The following is a 19479-nucleotide window of genomic DNA, read 5'->3' on the forward strand; positions in this document are numbered from 1 at the left end:
TTATCCCCCGAGGACCCAAACAGGGGTCAGTAACTAGTGCTTCACAGACCAACTCCCAGGATAAGAATTTGACGTATCAAAAGGCAGTGTTGAATAGATTCTCCGTTGAATATGGCTTGTGCTTAAAGCAGTGACAAAAACTGGCCATTCAAGCTACTTCCCGAACAGCTCTGAGCGAAAACGGCTGGTAGCGAGATTTTGCTTCTATGGTTCAGTTTACTGACCCCTGTTTGGGTCCTCGGGGGATACCTTAGGAGGTACCTAAGCAGCTAAGGTAGGTGAGTCCGTCCAGTTGGGTTGTAAGTGGGACCGGGAAGGTCCCAATCCGGTGGGTCAGTGCGATTGCATCGATTACAGCGATTGCAGCAGTAATAAGACCGGTTGTATTCCGACTCCTTCAATAAATTCCGAACAACTCAACTCCTATACGAATTTATTTTCTCTGGTCAAGCACCTCCATATATACAACACAGAGTCCGTGTCAATAATTCATTGGAAAACCCCTCTCCGAAAGTCCCCATCCCCTTTAAATAATATTTACCAAGGTACCTTACCTGATAGGTAGATACTTGGACAGCCAAGAAGATTAATTCGATGATTTTACCAACTCTAAACTCTATTCCTATTAACCGCCGCCGTGGAATCACGTTCACTTTACATGTGAACAGATGAGCGCTAACTCCCATCTATATCGGGCTTGAACCTGCCAATACTTTACCTACCTTTACTTAACATACCGTCATTATGATAACAACATATCTTCCTCCCTATTCTTAATCTTTTTAATCGACGTCTTGCGCTCGTCAGCTGTGCGCGACTAGGAGCTAAATATATCCGGATGTGAAGGGTGGGAACAGAAAAAGACTCGAGGAAATCGATGTGCTTAGAATTATTCACTATTCACGATTCAGATCTCATTAAATCATCTCTATCCACAGTCAAGTCTGGGTTTTTCAACCCTTCAACTCTCCACCCACGTGGCGAATATCCTTGTCAAATAGATCCACCGAATTAAATTATTACCTATCTGTGCGTTTAGGTTCCGCTGCGGAAGTCGTCAAAATGTCCCAAGAACGTATCTGGCATCCAAGGTCCAGCAACAGTACAGCAGCAGTCAATGAAGACAATGAAGATAATGAAGCGTCAGGTTCAACAGGTCCAACAGGTCCAACGGGTTCCACCTCAACTTACACGGTGAACATCCACAATCCCGCTGTCACGTACGGAGGATTAAATCCCGAAATTGAAGAGCATGTCCTCATTGTTAAAACCGTACCCGATCATGATCTACGCTACGGTACGGCGGACCGCCGTAAGATGCTCGGTCCCGACTTAGACGAGGATCTTGGTATTCCTCTACAGCGACGTAGTACAAGCGCGGCAAGCCGAGGTTCGTGAATCCATGCCTCCAGTCTTATATTATAAACCATAGCGGCGTCGGGGTCTTTTCTTTGGGAATCCCGAATCCCAAGGATCATTAGCTGACTGTTACCAACAGATTTGAGTCCCGCTCCTTCGTCTTTAAGCAGGAATCCCGACATATGTCCTATACTCAATCTACCTCCCGAATTAATTGACGCGATATTTTCCTGGCTTGCTCCTTTAGAGCTAGCCACCGTTTCCCGAGTCTGTCGTTCTCTACGAAATCATGCCAACTCTGATACGCAGTGGAGACGGCACGTACTATCGAATCTTCCAGTGAATCGTATCTCCTCTCCGTACCCGTGTCAAAGCTGGCGCGAGCTCTATATATCGCATGACCCATACTGGTTTCTAACGAAGCACAAGTTATGGTTTTGTGATCGCGAGTTGACCGGCCAAATAATCATCATCCGTTATGACGAACGACGAGGCTGTATTGAAGGCTATCAAATGCTCGCTACACGTAACAGGGATGGGAGTGAACCGTGGGGTGCTGACCAAGCGGTCCACATCCATTACTTCGAGCCCACGGTAAAGCTGCACCTTGACAAGCCTGTATTACAGCTGGATGTACCATCTTCATCCTTGAGACACTCTTTCTCGGAGCAGCCAATGCGCATTCATAGCGGGACAGATCCTCGATTCAGCAACTTCCTCCTGGCCAAGCCGCTTAGCAAGTCTGCCCTAGATGGCCGTATGACAGAAGATTTTCCTTACGGTTACGTCTGGCCTCCTCCTACCATTCCAGCCCGCCATCGTGTGACAGGACAACCGACGGGTGTTCATCCGCTTGCAACATCGGTAAATTACACGAGGTCGACATCGGCAATGTGGCAGCCGCATAACCGTTCGGAAGCGTCAGACCAAACCTTCCGCATTAGGCGATGGATGGAGATGGGACCACCAACTCTTGGCGTGCATGCTGCTGAGGAACTAGTAACTTACTCAACTCTTGATCCTATCTTGTATACTCCAACGGCCGAGAAACCCTGGAGAGGAATATGGGTTGGCGATTATAGCGGGCACGGCTGTGAATTCTTGTTGATCAACCAGCCCGACGACGAGATGGGGCACATGCCCTTGGAACGGCTTCAAGGCGAGACAGATTCGGAGTTTGAGCAACGTTTTCGTCACGAACGTGTGTACCGCGGGCGTCTAGAAGCAGTCAAGTTAACAGGCGACGTCAACGTACCTAGAGGCGAGTTTACTTTTGTTGCAGATGATCTAGGCGACAATGGGATGTTAGGTACTGCTAAGCAGCCACCATTCGAGGGTGCCAGAGTCGTAAGAAGCAAAGGTCACATTGCTCATATGGGATTTTCTAATGGTGAGATATCCAATCATACCATTCGTCGTATTATTTTTACTAAATCATCTGCAGATAGATATATCGAGTCGCAGCTCCTCTTGCTGTCCTACAATCGCCTAGCACAATACTGGGTTGGCTTCGGCCACATTAGCTTCTTCGAAAGAGTTGATATTGACCAATTCCTCGTACCCAAGTAGCCCTCGCTGCTACAACAAACGTATATATTATTTTCTCGAGTACATAGTCTCCTAGGAATCAGTGTGTGTTATATATTAAACCGTCACATTCTTCGGCGGTCAATCCCCATTGCTCAACCCCTTGCCTCTGTTCACACATATGTATCTACCTAGGTACCATTATATCATGATTAAGCAAATATATAGCATCATTGATAGCCTATCTATGGCATTATATCTAAACCCGAAGTTTACCTCGGTAGCTCCTAAGGTACTTCTCAGGTGGAATTCGCATATGGTAGGTCCATTAAATAAGCTATGGTCTGTGCTTTTAAACCCTGGTTTTGCCTTAGCGACGTCATCGGCCATCATCTAAATTCCAATCTAGCAAATATTACCTGTTGCGATATCGACGATGATCTACTTCTTCTCAGCTCTACTGTTTTAATTTTATAAATTGCCGTTCTTTAGAAAGACTATAAAGCGAAGCCCCGAAATTCCTTTATTACTCAAACCATCGCTATCCTTCTCTGATAACCAGCCTACTGGATCATTTAGTTTACTTATTGGCACGCGATTGCGGCAAAAAAAAAAAAAGGTCTAATCTGTCTGTTGACTTCTAAATTGAACGCTATTGATGTAGAAATAGCTCAATTTTGTTAGCCTTGCTACACCACAGAGCTGAATATTATTAGCCTGTGCTGGCCTCGAGGCTCGAGGCTTAGGGCTTATGTGAAATCGAGACAAAAATAGGCTCCGTCATGGCTGAGAAATATATCATTCAAGTAACCGCTGGGTCGGATTACGACCCGGATCGGCACGTCGTAGTTCCAGTCAACACGCACGAGCCAGTTAAGATTAGCAGTGACCTAGTCGACATTGATCTCAATGTTCGCGTGCAAAACTACCGGGGTCTGCCGAGGAATTCGCCTACCACGTCTCCTTATTTCTCCCACGAGCCTCACGCTTCCAGCAATGATCAGTACAGCATAGCAATCCGGTTTTCCCCCAAGAGGCCTTCCAACGACACATCTAGGTCGTCGTCTCCGTCTGCCGGCGAGGATGATTCTGATGAAGAACCGATAAACGGCATATCGGGGGAAGATCTCCAGTTCGGCAATGACTTCGACCATCCGATTAGAGACCGCTTACCGCCTGGTTTTAACTACGCGATGAACATCGTGAAATGGTGGATCGACCCCGGTCTCGAGGGCGACGCGTACGCGGATCAGCCGTATCTCTACGGGCCGGCGCTTTCGTCTTTCAACGCTATCCACATCGGGCCAGGGGAGTTCGATCCCGAGAAGGGCGGGCTGTGGGTCGAGGAAGGCGGCGACGAAGACGGCCTAAAAGAGCGAGAAGCCCTCGGGGTTCCGGCGGCGGCGAAGGACCGCATGAAGTGGGCCCTGAAGCCCGCGAACAAGAGCAGGTGGTTATTCCGGTACGGCAAGACTTACTGCTTGGACTTTTTCAACCCGTACCTGGATTTCAGCGAGTTTAACCTGCGATTACCTGGCTTCACTTTGCCGATCATGAAGTATTGGGACGGCGAACGTTTACGGTAAGGGAAACCCCTCCCTCTTCCCCCCCCACGTCATTGTGTGTGTTCTTTTGTTTTGGAATGGCCCTTTCTCATTCACGTCTTCCCAACCGCCATCTAGGTCCCAGCCGAAGCGCTCACACACCCTTAGATACACGCTGCGGAACCGGGCGACGGGCGAGACCTACCTGGTCGTGGTCTTCACGCTCTACCGCAAGGAAGACGTCAACGAGGACGGGTCCCTCAAGCCGGCGGCGCTGGAAGCCACGGAGCTGGATAAGGAGATGGTGAAAGAAGCGGGGAAGATACCTGACATGGAGACGACAACGACTGAGGATGTGAAGAAAGACGACGGGTACGAGGAGGCCCGCAAGAAATTTGAGGGGTTGGATGTTGGTGGTGAGGATGGTGGCGCGCGGCAGGGGAATGATAGGGTGGATTAGATTAGATGACACTTGACGGTTAGATGTTAGATAGAAGGTACATATCAAGTCCAACTACCTTAGGTACCTAGATACTCGATATATAGAAACAGAAAAACTTCATCGCTCAAATATTTCTTTCCTTCAAAGCATGACTTAAATTACGATTTTTTATCTATCATCTACCTCTCTCTAACATCCAATCTTCACTTAGTTATCAGATATGCATATCCACTACCTCCTACCTAGATCACCCTGGCTCCATCGTCAAACCCACTCGCGTTCTAGACCCGACCCGACCCTTCCCTTCTACTAAGCGCCATTCGACTCTCAGCGGTGATTGGCTGCGTTTTGTTTACACGATATATCCCGCAATACCCTCAGGGGAAAACATGCAATCTTAGTGTAATGGCTATCATTCAAGCCTTCCATCATTCGGTTGTTAGCTTGAGACCCGGGTTCGATTCCCGGAGGTTGCATCATCATCACGTCCTGCGATTCCTCATTGAGATGGGTCGGGTTTTTTTTTCGTCTGCTTTTCTTCCTTGAATAAAAGGCTACATGGTCATTACGTGTTTTTATAATATCAATCCAGTAGCTAAGAGGAAAGAATTCCCCATGTCAAACTTCTAGTGGAAGATTGAAGTGCAGTAGGTAGGTATTACCTGGGTAGGCTGAGTGAGATGAATCTAACCCACGATAGCCTCAACCGTAAGTAATCATAAAGCGTATGTTTTAGGACGGGGTTATCTGCAACATAATTTACCTCAGTTTAAAGGTTAAGATTAATTGTTAAAGTGCTCTGGATAGATATTTCGAAGAATCGTGTTCTTACTCGGAGCTCTACAGGTATTCAAGGCATAATTAATTTGGGGGTTAAATATAATATTCGGTGTTGTATATGTAATAGTTGAGACAGTCTAGTAATGTCTATCTACCAGTATCTTGGTTTCACGATTATCGTAGATAGTCCTTCATAACCAGAAGAAGACGCAAATACCCTCTTCGTTGACCTCGTTGCTGCTCTCGTCATCGTAGATCATGTCAATCAATGTGCAGGGCAACCACCCACCGAGGCTATATCTCCTTACCCCTAGCGGTTTAACAACCCGGAAAATGCGTACAATCCTCGCCGTCGCGACGCGCTGTATGAGCGCCACGTGGAGGAAATATCAGTACAGCGCATCCTTTGTGTCTTTTCAAGGTAAGATATAACCGAAGAACGTATTAGACGCTAAATCTTCTTCTTCCCAAGATGCCGTTCGCTGTCCAGATCCACGAATATCTCCTCTAGGAATATCATCAAAGAGTTCGGCAAATAGACATAAAAGCCCTTATAGGAATCATCAGATCCTTTATATGATGGCACCAGTGGATAGGTAATAGGACGACCCAGGCATTCGCGGGGCATCTTGGTTATTTACGAACCCCCAGGAAGGTCCACCATTTCTCTTAAACTTTCTACCAATGAAATCCGGCCGTACTGTAAGGACAACACCTGGATGTATCGTGCTGTGAGTGAGACCAAGAACATGTATCGGCGATGCGGTATGCGTTGGTGATGTGATGTGAGTCGGCGATAGGCATGTCATGTTTGGCGGCTTCTAATAGTAGCATGCAGCTTAGTGCTTGCTGCCTGTTGCTCATCGCTGAAATGCTTTCAGCAAGCTGTGAAAACAGGCGTGTCAAGGAAGGTAATAGAATATGAATGTGGCCCTTTGGTGAATACGATGATTAATAGTCCGTCCTATTGCAAGCAGAGCAGATTGCGACGCCTTTGTCGTCTCACCCTCGGCTGTCACTTGTGCTGATCATCAGTGCTTTCCACACTCCTGCGATCTTGTCTAAACATAATGAAGTCTTGATGCGGAGCACTTGCAACAATTCTAAGAGCGGCGTAATAAGAAGTTTCGGCTCGAATGAACGCCAGAAGCAGTGATGGAAGACTGTGCCTCTACTCTAGTTAGAATATTAGTGTTTGTGAAACTAATGGTACCTGTTGCTATTGTCATTTAGCGGTATATAGCCAATATGTTGAGCGCCATAGTGAAAGAGGCTAGGTCAGTTCCTTAAGCCATGGCTGTTTCATTCCGATATAAATGCTCTCCCTGAATATATCCAGATATTCTACTGTTGAGAATGTGTCGGGTGTATATCTGAAAATGTTTGATCTTCAGCTATTGTTTGAAGAACAGTCAACGATGGGGCTCAGGCTTGAGAGGGAGGATTGAATAGTGTTGGCAGTTTAGGGACAGCTATAATAATATGTTTAAGTGATAGCTGGAAGATATTAGTTAAACCATCACTAGTAGGTAGACCTTAGGACTGGATACTAACCCAGAGAAGTCACAATAGGCAATTGACCGGCCCATACCTCCCCACACCCAGGCCAGTGTATCAATACGAAGACACCGATCATAGATTGGAATGTGCTTTCGCAGTTAGTTCTATCGAAGACATGAATGTTAGTTCGGTCTCGGTATGGATAGTAAACCGGGACGATAACGAAATGAACTTACACGACATCGCCGTAATAAACGATGAAAATGTTCTATTATTCCATAATCCCACTCGTTCTCAACACGAAATGCAATCAAGGAAGAGTGTTGCTTAGATTGTTGAACTTGACAATTGCTTTGTTCGTAGGTGCCAAGGCCACGTTTCTGGTTTTCTTCTCGACGGCGACCCAAATCGAACATCTCATAACCAATGAGTTTATGTTATGGAGCGGAAGCGGAAATATTGTGGAATTATGGTGAATAGAGGAAGAGCCACGAAACCCCTTAAAGCCTTGAAGAAGGCTGTGAAAACCTTGTGGCGAAGGTTGATAGGAAAGGTGTGAGGTGAGTTGAATGAAGGTAGAGTGACATTGGTAGGTTCCAAGGAATAAGGAATTAATTAATTATGAGTGAGGGTTTAGTAATATACCTACCTAAGGTAGGCAGTTATGATAGAGTTGTGTCATGTGTTGGGATGATTGGTGTTGGTAGGAAAAGAAGGAAGATAGAATGAAGATGAAAAGTTGGAGAAGATGTGGTTGTGTGGCCAGATATAAATAGTCAGAAGGGTAGAATGACTTTGGCTATTGTGGAAAGAGTAGGGCACATAACCCTTTAGGCAACTACCCCCATTGCCATGGAAATTAGGGCTTTGGATGTAAGGAGAGGAAGGTGACCGCGGTGATGGTATGTGGTTGCCCATGTCCAGGATGTAGGAGCTAGAGAAAAATCAGGTAGGTACCCCTTTAGCATCTTTCCTAATTAGTTCTACCCATTCCATTACGTGGAAAGAAAGTGGAAAGAAGTGGAAAGAAAGACCCCTCCAGGTATTCTCACGATGTTCTTTATCTTTAGTAATTTGGTAACTGCACACTCTGGTTCACTTCCCTACGTTAGGTACCTGATAGGCTCATAGTGACATGGTACTTCCATGGATTAGTTCGGTAGTCCCTGGCCAGGAGGTGCCCTTCTCCTTTCCTCTCTTAATTACCTAATATCCAAGATAATAGGCCACCATACTATGTCCCTTCGTCGTGGCATGTAATGGTAAGCTTGCGTCATAAGCATGAAGCCTCATGGCACCTGATTAGGGCACTTAAGGAGCGCTCGAAAGGCATGAAGAGGTTACGGACATGTCTAGTTGCTGCTGTGATAGGAGCTGTGGAGTTTACGTAGAAGTAATGGTTATGGAATTCTACAACGTCAACCTTCCTTTTCATCTTGTCATCTAACTTAGGTGCCCGAACAATAGCCTATGACCATTAAACTTGTTGCTTGATGTGATAACTCATTAACAGAAGATGGCTTATTATGAATTTTACTACGTGTTTTGGTGATTATGATGGTCAGGAAATGCTGGTTTTCAGTCTCGGTGTCAGAGTATGAAACGTTGTTATAGAGATTTTAAGATTGATGTAATGTGTTAACTGGCATAAAAGGTATCTACCTAATGTAAACTAGGTACATATACCTACCTAAGGTAGGAGGAAGCATGTTCTAGAATAACTTCAAAATAGTTCTTTCTAGTCTTTTACAGTTACGTAACCTCAGCCTGCGTGACGAGGTAGAGTTTGGAAGGTACCCTTAGTAGGTTGAAACGGCTTTGGCCCTAAGTCTTGCTCCATGTTTCCACAAGAATATTGGGAGCGGAACTGAGAATACCAAGCCAGCTAACGCCAGCACGCTATTACCCCAGCCATACCCAAGTTTTGAATACATGCTTGGTGCAAATAATGGGAATAAGAAAGCCATCAGGCTCTTGAGGAACTGCTGTGCCGCCATAGCGCTACTCGTGTGGTCTCCATACGTGTCAATAACGTATGCCGTTACTAAAGCGTCTCAAGTTAGCGATTACTCATGGACATAGGACAGTTCAGAGAGAGAGAGTCAAGTGATAAGTGATACATACTGGGCAAGCCACCCAACTGCATACCAAACAACATAATAAACACCCCGATATCAACAATAATCCAATGAAGTCGGTACGCAGCCGTCCACCCATATATCAAAGCACCCGCCCACGTGATAATGATGGAGGGAAACATTAATGGCATTCGAGACTCTGGTGCTTGTTTATGTGCAGGTAGCCGTTTGTATAAATAGTCCATCAAAGGCGCACCGACTTGTGAGGCAGCTAATTCGCCAAGTGAACAGGCAATGTAGTGAAGTCCACTGATTTCGACTGATTGTCCATACTGAGATGTGAAAAGAGTGGAGAACGTAGAAAGAACAACATATAAAATACCATAGTTGAATCCTGATAGAACAGCTGAAACTTGGATAATAGGATGGAGGATAAGGAGGCGAAGTGGTCGTGTTAAAGTTCGCACAATGATGGCTATGGCTGATCTATCTCCGTCAATGATTTCACCTTGGGTATGGTATCGACTCTCTCCTGTTTCTTTACGAAGGCGCTGGGCACGCCGTCGGAGTATTAATGGTCCATAGGACTCGTGGAAACTAAAGAAAGAGACCAGTATCATGACGGCTTGAAATACAGACGTGGCCCAAAACATCCATCTCCAAGTAGTTCTTTCAGCCATAAAGCCGCCAATGATAGGACCTAAGATACGGAAAATTTAATTAATTCTCTTTGATGTCTTCGGGATTACAAGGGAGGCACTTACCAACGGCCGCACCTAGTAGGGGAATGATTAAATACACTCCTAGAGAACTACCTCTTTGCTCAGGCCTCCACACATCACCTAAAACACCACCAGCTAGGGAATAGATGGCGCTAGCACCAAAGCCTGCGAGGAAGCGGGCTGCAATGAGGGTGCCCTTGGTTGGGGCAAAGCCACAGACGATATTCCAAACGAGGAACCATACATTCGAAGTGTGTAAAATTACCTTTCTACCATATATTTCTGATAAGGGCCCAATAAGGGGTGGACCAAAAACGGTTGCTAAGAGATATATGGAGAGGGACATAGCGGACTCGGTAGAGCTCATATTAAGCTCATTGGCAATCGTTGACAACGCCGGGGCCATGATCGTCGAGACCATGATACGATTGAAGCCCGTGGCGGATAATACATCGGTTACCATCCATTTACGGCCTGTCGGCCAGTCCAAGGGGTTCTCGTCATCGTAAGGCTGGTCGAATGTGACGAGGAAGGGATCACGATCGTTTTTGATTGTAGTAGCCGTAGGTGTTGGGATTTTGCCTAGTTCTAGTGTAGCGGGGTCCGGGGCAGCTTCGATATCATCTTGGTTCTTTGGAGATGGAGATGCCATATCCGGAAGTCTTATAATAAATCTCTAATAGATACGAAAGGATATCTCTAATAAGAGTTGAAGTAGACCACTGTGAACTTTACGGAGGGAAAGTAAAACAAGTATCTACTAATTTTGTGAGAGAATGAGCGGTATATAAACAAGACTTGATGGGTAAGCCGAAGCCGAAGCCGACACCGAAGTTAAGGCAGCTTGACAGGCCCAAAAGAGGATCGTTGCCTGAAACAGGTACATAGTAAGTAATATATGGCGACTATAAATCGCTGGATCTAATAAGCAGTAATACACAATTGGAATATACCTAGGTAGTTGTGGATTATACACGGTAAGCGCTTGGTAGCTGCCTGGTTCCAATGTGTTGTTGATTGAGAAAAGAGAATGCCAAGCCTAATTATCAATCAGATAAGATTCTCCGATCCACAGCTTCGCATTGCCTGATTGGTGGTTGGATATAACCGAGATAACAAGGGTAACAGGGTGTGACAGGGGTAAGATTTATCAGCAGGTCAGGTGACCGCGCGGAAATGCTTTTTGCCGTTTGTACTTTGTACGGCATACCTTCTCACCCTTCAGACCCTACAGCTCGTGATAGTAAATCTGCTTCCACAAGTCCTGCTACCGTGTCCAAGGACTTCCGAGATCCTAACAGGTCCAAAAACGGAATATCCGCCTTTAACGAGTTCCAAAGCCAAGACCTAAACTCCGACGCGATCATGCTGTCCAATCCAAATTGCGCAAATGGCTTATTGGGATCAATTTGGTCCCTCGGTGTAAGCAACAAATCCGAGAATCTCTTGGTTAGGGCTCCCAATATCGCTCCCTTCAGAGAAGAAGCCTCGGCAAGTTCTGGCCGGAGAGTATTCGTAACCTCTTGGGGTAAGCCTCTCATCCACGGAGTGCTAACGATTTGATGGTCACCTTCCGAATTTCTGTTTCCGCTCGAGCCACTAGCATTGCTAGCAATCTCCAGCGATGCTGCGAGAATAGCAAGTCGTTGGTCGTCCAGAGTTGAGTTAGAAACTTCAAATCCTTGACTTATAATCTTCCGGAGATTCGCAGTTTCCAAACCAGTGAGAATATGAGCCGGCGCTACATTTTCTTGTCCCTGTCCTAAGCCGCTATAGCTACTGACGCCCCCAATCGCAATATCGGCAAGTAGGAGAACATCGTTCTCACTCAGAGGTTGAGTACCTCTCCGCAATAGCAACTCTTCAATCTTGGGGTTCTCATGAAGATAGCCAACACCAGCCACCATTCCAAGCGCGAGTGACACGGCTGTCTTGCCCTGGCTTCTCCGCCAGTGTGCAAAACTATCAAGAAATGCGTTCGCCGCAGAATAGTTGCTTTCTGTTGGTAAACCGGTGGTCCCGTTCATAGAGGAGATCATGAGGAAAAAGTCGAGACCTTCTTCATGTCCGTCAAGCGCCCTATGAATATTCCACGTACCCGCCCATTTAGGCCTTACGCTCTCATGCCAAGAGTCACTCGTCATGGCGCTAAAGAGGTCCTCGTGGAGACCCATTGCGGCTTGCATTACTCCGCCGATAGGCCCGCCTAGTTGCTTGCATGCTGCTATGGCCGCTACGACGTCGTCTATCCTTGTGACGTCGCCCTTAACCACCCTAACAGACACCCCTTCTTGTTTCAGCCAAGTCACAAACTCCTGTGCGCTCGACTTATCGCAGCCTGATCTTTGGAGGAAGACAAATTTTTTCCCACCCCGCAACTTCATCCAGCGGACTAAACTCCTCCCTAGGCCTCCAAGGGCCCCCACAAGAAGATAAACTTTCGCGGGATCGAGTATCGTAATATACTTAGGAGGCGCGACCTAAAGAGCACATGGTTAAACTAGCTGCTACAAGTGCTGACTGCACCAGGAGCAGAGTAGACTCACGGTCAGGAGACTCTTGGGGTTCTCAAACGAGACGACGATCTTCCCAATCCTATCCCTAGAAGAGAAATAACGATATGCCTGGGTAATGTTCAATACGTCAAAAGTTGTGATGGGTACGGGCTGAATCTGCTTTGAGCGATACAGCTGCAAGACTTCCTTGATCAGACTACATGGAAATTGTGGACATTAGCAGCAGGTCATCAGAAGGGAAAAGGAAGGGTTCGACTCACCTAGCTAGTAGGTTCTCATAATAATCTCCCTCTTGAAAAAACGTCTCGCTAAGGTCGAATGCAACAAAAGTCGTGCTGCGGGAGAAGATATCCATCTCCAATCTTCCATCGTCGACCAGTTCACGTTTGCCTACTTCTACAAAGCGGCCAAACTGAGCCAGACAACGCCAGCTGGCATGCATTAAATCTCCAACCAGAGAATTAATAACAACATTGACTCCTCTACCACCTGTTATCGTGTTCAACGCCTTCTCGAACGAATCATCCCGGGAACTAAAAACATGACCAGCAGGCAGGCCAAGATGATTGACTAGAAACTCACGTTTCTTATCCGAGCTAACGGTAGTATATACAACGGCACCAGCCCGTTGTGCTAGGGTTATTGCAGCAATGCCAAAAGCACCGGCACCTGAATGAATAAGGACCGACTCACCGGCGCGCAGTCGTCCACAGTCGCGAATGGCGTACAAGGCGGCGGCGTATATAGTTGGCAGCGTTGCCATCGCCGCCATATCTTCGCCCTCAAGGAGTTTATGACAGGTCCAAACAGGCACGCGTTCAATCGTTGAGGAGTGGTTAGGCCTGAGGACGACTACCCTGTCTCCTACCTTGAGGTTCTGTTCGTCTGGTCCTATTCCTGTGATCACCCCACCAAATTCAATACTCGACGTACCGGTTCTAGTTTCGACATGTCCGCTCATCGCATACACGTCCTTCGCATTCAGACTAACAACTTTCACCTCGACATCAACAAAACCTCTAGGTGTGCTCGTATGCGGATCGCAAATTTGCTGGAAATATAAGGAATCCATGTTCCCTACTTTTTCTATACATAGATTGGCCGGGCTAGCGTCAGAAAGTGTCAATTGTTTCATGGATGAACGTGTTTTCTTCGTTCGGCTCTGAAACACCGTATTGACTGTTGTGTTGGGCTCTATGCGGCTAACGTATAAGAGGCCCTTGGAAAGAACGAATTCTCTATCGTCAATTTTCTCGTGGTGCTCAAGCACCTGGAGAATACCTTGACACGATCTCCGCGCGTCGGATGATAAGACATCGATAGATCCAACGTCAAGAACTGTAAACCGAAGAGATGGCTGCTCGACCATGATAGAATGCGATATTCCTTGCACCAAAGTAAGGTCAGGGTTGGGGGTACCGATCAGGTTTGCTCCCACCAGCCAGACGATGTCTTTCACAACACTCATTAGATTATGGAGATGGGTCAGGTCTTCCTCACATATGTCGGCTAGGAATGGCCGTTCTATTTCTATCAGCGAGATACAAACCGCATTTTCGGAGATCTCTATTGCTGGAAGTTCAGCTAACGAGATGGTGCGGATCTCCTGAGTCTTGTGCGTCTGTCGTAGGTGTTCCGTTAGGCTAGAAATGAAGGCCTCTAGTGGAGGGGATACTTCTCGAACCTATCAATATTGGTGTTAAAAAGTGAGGCAAGTGCGTGTCCAAGACTACCAAGTAGGTATATACGTACGACGATGAGGACTGGTCGTCCTTTGAAGAATTCTGGCTCTTTTCTACGAATCGCCACGATGATGCGATCTTGGATATCTATTATTTGGAAGTTTGATGCCGTTAATTCTGACACGGCGCTGTCGGATTTGCGGACGATTGCAATCCCATGCTCATCGACGAGCGATATAAGATGTTTGGGTGAGTGTTTCCAGAGCTTTTCAGACGCGTTGTCCTGGAGAATGATGAGCAACCTCGATCGTTCTAATATCATGATTTGTCACTTACACTGTGTACAACGACGTCGAACCCGGGTTTTTTAATGGCGTCTGCTTTGAGATGGCCTTCCACGTCTGGCTCTGTCGTTTGCCATGACCTAAATCGTGGGAACGCGGTTCTGTCTGCTAGTAACTCTAGCCACTCGTTCTTCGTTTGCTCATTCGATCCTCCAATCTCCAAAACCCGCATCCGAGGGTTTTTATGGCCTGCCAGGTCCAATATTGCGCTGATGATATCCTTATACACGTCATCGCTTGATGATGACGGTCGATTATGAGCAAAGTTTGCAATATAAGCCTCCAGCTGAGGTACCGTTTCCGGTGTCAAGTGCATGACATCTGGCTTCCAGTTCACGTCTGTCACTGGGTATCGTTGTAAGTGAGGATTGTTAGAATCTTCGTCTTTAATTACTTTTCCTGCATACCTGGTCAATCGAACCCCCTTCATTTGAACCAGCGGTATCCCTTCTCTATTTCGTAAAGTGGTATCCGCTCTTAGACTGGAGAATCCAGTTCGCTGGGACGTGGCGCGGATGATTCCTTGCTGGTCTTCGTCTTCATCCGGAAGTGGCAATGTTTCGATGCGACACTCTGAGATAAACACTGGTACATAGGCTCGGAAAGAGTCAGGATCGCCAGATGTAGCACTTATCAGAGTAGCCTGTAGACATGCGTCGATTGTCACGGGATGCATTGCATAACGGTTGGCCGAGTCCTTTAGCATCGGGGAACTGATTTTGGCCGTGCATAGAATTTCGGGCCGTTCTTGGTCGATATCAGCTCGCACATAGGTTAATGTTTTGAAGTGCGGACCAAACGATACCCCTTCTTCGGTGAATTTCTCGTACCACTTGGCCACGTTCCAGTTCCTATACCCGCTTGGACTTGAAAACCCGTTGACTGCTGCTGTAGCTTCAGGCGGTGTGTCAGACACTCTGATACTTCCTAGACAGTGCACAGTAGCCTGCCCAGCTGTCCAAGACGATATTGTGAAATCGTATATAGCTGCCGAAGAAGTTTTGGACGATAACCTCCGCGCGGTAAGCTTCGTGTGTACCTCAACGGGCACATGTCCCAAATCATTGTCCTCGGGGACTACCATGGCAGAATTGATACTGACATTCTGTAGATCAAATGTCGTACGCTCGTGTAAGGGGCTCCCACTTGTTACTCTAGCACTAGTAACTGCTTCTATGGCCATGGCAAGATACCCCGCGGCTGGGAATACCACTAGATCCTCAATCTTGTGGTCCCGAATCCACGGCATCTCGCTCGGGCGGAGGATATTTCGCCAGCTCCAGTCGATCCCATTCCCGGAAACTTGCTGGGAGCCAAGCATTTCGTGTCTAATGAGAGATCGGTTACGCACTTCGATACTCCCACGAGGCTCAAACCATCGTAGACCGCCCGAGTAATCCCAGGGGTACGGAGGTAGATTTGGGAACAGAATACGGCTTCTACCGGGGATATGGTTAATGGCTTTCCAGTCCAGTTCATATCCGTAGGTGAATAGCCTGCCTGCTAGTTTTGCCATGCTCAGACGAGCATCCTGCTCCCTGATTAATGTCGAACTATAAGGGATGGCTTGCTCATCTAGCATCGCAGCTCTCCGAATTTGATTTATAGGACCTTTTAGTGCTGAATGAGACCCTATCTCGATGAGATGGAGTCGCTCATTTTGGATAAGATGCTTCAACGTGGAATCAAATCGGACGGGTTTCTCGAGGTTGTCCCTCCAGTACTTGGCCATTGGAATAGATGCATCGACACTTTCGGGACGATCACCTTTGTGATAGACAGTCGAGTACATCGCTGCTTTAGAGGGGCTTTCGTGGGGCTTATCCTGGAAGTACGGTTCGAGCAGTTTCTCGTATGTAGCCCCAGCATTCTTCATCCACGAAGAATGGTATGGTTGACCGCCTGTCTTCACCAATCGACAAAATGTTTTCCGGCTCAGGAGTTCTGATTGTATCTGATCAATACAATCCTTCGGCCCACTCAATGTCAAACTCTCCGGCGAATTGAAACAGGCAATACCGACTTGTCCTGTAAGCCCGCATTTTTCTATGACCTCTTCAGCCTGATTAATGCCAAATCCACAAGCAAGCATAGCACCAGAGGTGGGGTTCTCCGCTACTGAATACCCTCTGAAGTATGCGACGAGAAGAGCTTGAGATGCGCTACGCTTTGTAGTTAGCATACTGGTATATAGACGTCAACGTTGCACGGGGTTTAGGCTAGGAGAACAAACCTTAGGAGGCCTGCCGCATATGCCGCACCAATTTCGCCGGAGGAGTGGCCCAAAGTAGCAGAGGGCTGGACACCCCAGGCTTGTAAAAGGTTAACGAGGCCAACCTGCAAAGCTGTACAGACCGGTTGACTCCTCACGGCTTCGTTTATTTTGTTATCATCGGTATCTCCCCGCATCATGCCCTCCAAGGTCCAGTCGGGAGTATATGGTGGTGGAAGATTCCGCAGAACTTGATCTAGTTCTCTAATTGTGTTGAGAAAGATTGGACTGCTGTCAAGAAGTGCTCTTCCCATGCCGCTATACTGTGCTCCTTGACCGGTGAATACGAACGCGAAGCGAAGCGGGTCTCCTTCGCTGTCACGAGAATCTCCCGATAGCTCCATTGGCCAATCCTCAGGGGTTTCATCTTTGTTAGGAGTTACAAGGAATGATGTTCGGTATCTCAAATGCGACAAGCGCTCAGCTAGGGTATAGCTTAGACTTTCGATAGCCGGAACGTCGCATGACTGGGCAAGTTGTTGTATCTGACCGATACGAGTCTCCAAAGACTTTTGCGAGGAAGCCGAAATCGGCAACAATAGAGGCTGACAGGTCTCATGAAGCCCATTCTTATATGGGAGTGAAGAATCCGTATAGCTGGAAAGCGATTCGAGTATCACATGCGCGTTGGCACCCCCATAGCCAAAGGAGCTTAGGCTCACTCTTTGAGTCTTCCGTGGCCATGGGCGTGGTTCAGTCACAACTTCCATATTATGACGCTCCAATTCGACTTAACATTACAGGATCAGTCAAATGTCCTTTAAGAGAGTGGGAGAGAATTGACTAACGTTTCGGATTGAGCGTCTCAACCCCGCGAGTAGGTGGTATCAGGCCATGCTGAAAGGCCAGCAGAGCCTTGATCAGCGACGTAAGGCTGCTTGCTGCCTCGCTATGGCCGAAGCTTGGTTTCGTCTAGATATTTAGTGAAAGTTCAGTACCTAGGAAAACCACAACCTTCATATCCCGCTTTTGCTGAGAAAACATAGGAAAAGGGGTTTGTCTACTCACGCCTCCGATCAGGATAGGTTTCTCACGGCTAGAGAAGCAATTTCCTAAGGCATTTAACTCGACATGATCACCTAATTCCGTTCCGGTTCCATGGCATTCGATGTAGTCCGTGTCGGAGAAGTCGAGATTGGCGTCCTTGTACGTCTTACGGACTACAACTTCTTGGAATTCTGCGCTGGGATAAATCATTCCAGGAGTTCGACCGTTCCTAATAGCGTTCTTAGAACAATGCACCGATTTAAGCACGGCTCGAGACTTACGAGTTGACTGCCGTCCCGCGAATAATACCGTAAATGGTATCGTTGTTTCTGATGGCCGAAGAGAGGCGCTTTACGTACACGGCGTTAACGCCTTCGGCTCGCGCGTAGCCATCGGCTGAAATGTCGAAGGTGTGACACGTTGATGTGGGAGACAGCATGCCAGCCTTCATGGCTGCGATATGTGGTCCCGGAGTCAGGATCAAGTTGGAAGCAGCCACGATGGCCCCATCACAATCCCCTGCTTTCAACGCAGAAACAGCTAGATGCAAGCAGTAAATCGAAGACGAGCATGCCGTGTCAAGCGTTAAGCTATAGTTCACCGTAAGCAACCTTGCACCGGAACGCCCGTTTCCTTATCAAAAGCAAGACATGTGCACACACCTTGGACCATGAAGGTTGAATACGTGGCTAATTCGATTAGCCAGCATGGTTAGACCGTTCCCGGTGGCGTGATAGCGCCGTAATTCATCTGGGTCTCTCATCTGCATCTGGAGACTGTCTTGAGTGAAGTTACCCACGTATACTCCCGTGTTGGAGTCTGACATCTCGCTGAGAGATGTCCCAGCATTTTCGAAACACTCGAAGACTATCTCCAAGAGCTTGCGCTGCTGCGGATCCATCTGTGTTTTTTAGTAAGTATGATTCAAGCCGCTCCACTTTCTTCAGATCCGTATAAGAGGGAGATTCCGAATAGTTGAACGTACTGCATGCTGTTAGTTACTGGATGGGAAGGTTCGCTGCTATCCTTGTAATCGTAACGGCACATGGGCAGTAAGGACTTTTTTTTACTGACCATATGTAGCATCGTAGTTGTTTATGCCAAAGAATTCGTTGTCAAACTGTCTAACGTCTTCTCGAATGAAGTATCCTCCGTCCACGTTCATGACACCATGCTTCTCTCCTTTGGAGGAATAGAATCCATTGATGTTGTAACGCTCTGGAGGCACTCGCCCCTGTCCAGACTTCTTTTCCATAAGGAATTGCCACAACTCAGAAGGCGATCGAACATCGCCAGGAAGCCGACACGCTGTATCGTTGAATCATCATATGTCAGTATAGTTACTTTGGTATCAAAAGATATTGTGGGTGTAATTCGTACCCATGCCAACAACACATATTGGATCATCTTCATGGATACTTCCGCCTAACCGACCATTCTTTTGGTGGTTGGTCTCGGAGTGTCCATTAAGATACATTCTACCGCGTAGTTGTCTTTGAGGATCTATCAATGAGGGCTCACGACGCGGTTACTTGGTGGATGGTGCTCTGGGAATACTATACAGTAATATTCTTGAAATTGGGAAGCAAGTTCTCTGGATTTCAATTTCAATCATCGCTATGCCGTGATGTCTAGTATTATATAGGCATTTACAGTACACACTACGCTTGACCAGAATCCTATTATGTTCCAGATATCTTGTAACGCCAATGGGAGTAGGAATCTC

At 47.1% G+C, this 19479-nt stretch overlaps 4 protein-coding genes and 1 non-coding gene across 5 annotated transcripts; 3 read left to right on the plus strand and 2 right to left on the minus strand.

Annotated features, from left to right (window-relative positions):
• The first annotated feature begins 402 nt into the window (after nt 1-402).
• Nucleotides 403-3212, plus strand: F4812DRAFT_443436 (uncharacterized protein). The gene is made up of 3 exons (XM_047935402.1): nt 403-1390; nt 1499-2749; nt 2804-3212. The coding sequence occupies exons 1-3, from the start codon at nt 1063-1065 to the stop codon at nt 2926-2928; spliced, it is 1704 nt and encodes a 567-aa protein (XP_047786437.1). The 5' UTR covers nt 403-1062; the 3' UTR covers nt 2929-3212.
• Nucleotides 3213-3300: 88 nt separating this feature from the next.
• Nucleotides 3301-5001, plus strand: F4812DRAFT_443439 (DUF1769-domain-containing protein). The gene is made up of 3 exons (XM_047935403.1): nt 3301-3505; nt 3557-4468; nt 4569-5001. Exons 2-3 carry the CDS (start codon nt 3669-3671, stop codon nt 4888-4890), a joined length of 1122 nt encoding a protein of 373 aa, XP_047786438.1. The 5' UTR covers nt 3301-3505; nt 3557-3668; the 3' UTR covers nt 4891-5001.
• A 262-nt stretch (nt 5002-5263) lies between these two features.
• On the plus strand, nt 5264-5348 carry F4812DRAFT_t140. The gene has a single exon. It is a non-coding gene; the product is annotated as a tRNA-Gly (tRNA).
• Nucleotides 5349-8951: 3603 nt separating this feature from the next.
• Nucleotides 8952-10604, minus strand: F4812DRAFT_462874 (caffeine resistance protein; the record flags this gene model as incomplete). Its single annotated transcript, XM_047938112.1, has 3 exons — nt 8952-9196; nt 9277-9930; nt 9995-10604. 3 exons carry the CDS (start codon nt 10602-10604, stop codon nt 8952-8954), a joined length of 1509 nt encoding a protein of 502 aa, XP_047786439.1.
• Nucleotides 10605-10885: 281 nt separating this feature from the next.
• On the minus strand, nt 10886-19230 carry F4812DRAFT_468090 (putative polyketide synthase; the record flags this gene model as incomplete). The annotated part of the gene is made up of 13 exons (XM_047938737.1): nt 10886-12432; nt 12499-12664; nt 12729-14152; nt 14221-14433; nt 14487-16656; nt 16728-17496; nt 17555-17678; nt 17775-17982; nt 18035-18343; nt 18416-18654; nt 18692-18737; nt 18824-19061; nt 19134-19230. 13 exons carry the CDS (start codon nt 19228-19230, stop codon nt 11167-11169), a joined length of 7269 nt encoding a protein of 2422 aa, XP_047786440.1. The 3' UTR covers nt 10886-11166.
• Between the last annotated feature and the right edge of the window lie 249 nt (nt 19231-19479).

This window comes from Daldinia caldariorum (genome assembly GCF_022478825.1).
Source record: "Daldinia caldariorum strain CBS 122874 unplaced genomic scaffold F4812scaffold_21, whole genome shotgun sequence".
In the NCBI taxonomy this organism is placed as follows: domain Eukaryota; kingdom Fungi; phylum Ascomycota; class Sordariomycetes; order Xylariales; family Hypoxylaceae; genus Daldinia; species Daldinia caldariorum.

Bases quoted from the DNA above. Each gene is read 5' to 3' on its own strand.
- F4812DRAFT_443436 (XM_047935402.1), top strand. From the start codon at position 1,063: ATGTCCCAAGAACGTATCTGGCATCCAAGGTCCAGCAACAGTACAGCA. The intron at 1,391-1,498 runs GTTCGTGAATCC...TGTTACCAACAG, and splicing joins TACAAGCGCGGCAAGCCGAG to ATTTGAGTCCCGCTCCTTCG. The intron at 2,750-2,803 runs GTGAGATATCCA...AATCATCTGCAG, and splicing joins TCATATGGGATTTTCTAATG to ATAGATATATCGAGTCGCAG.
- F4812DRAFT_443439 (XM_047935403.1), top strand. From the start codon at position 3,669: ATGGCTGAGAAATATATCATTCAAGTAACCGCTGGGTCGGATTACGAC. The intron at 4,469-4,568 runs GTAAGGGAAACC...ACCGCCATCTAG, and splicing joins TGGGACGGCGAACGTTTACG to GTCCCAGCCGAAGCGCTCAC.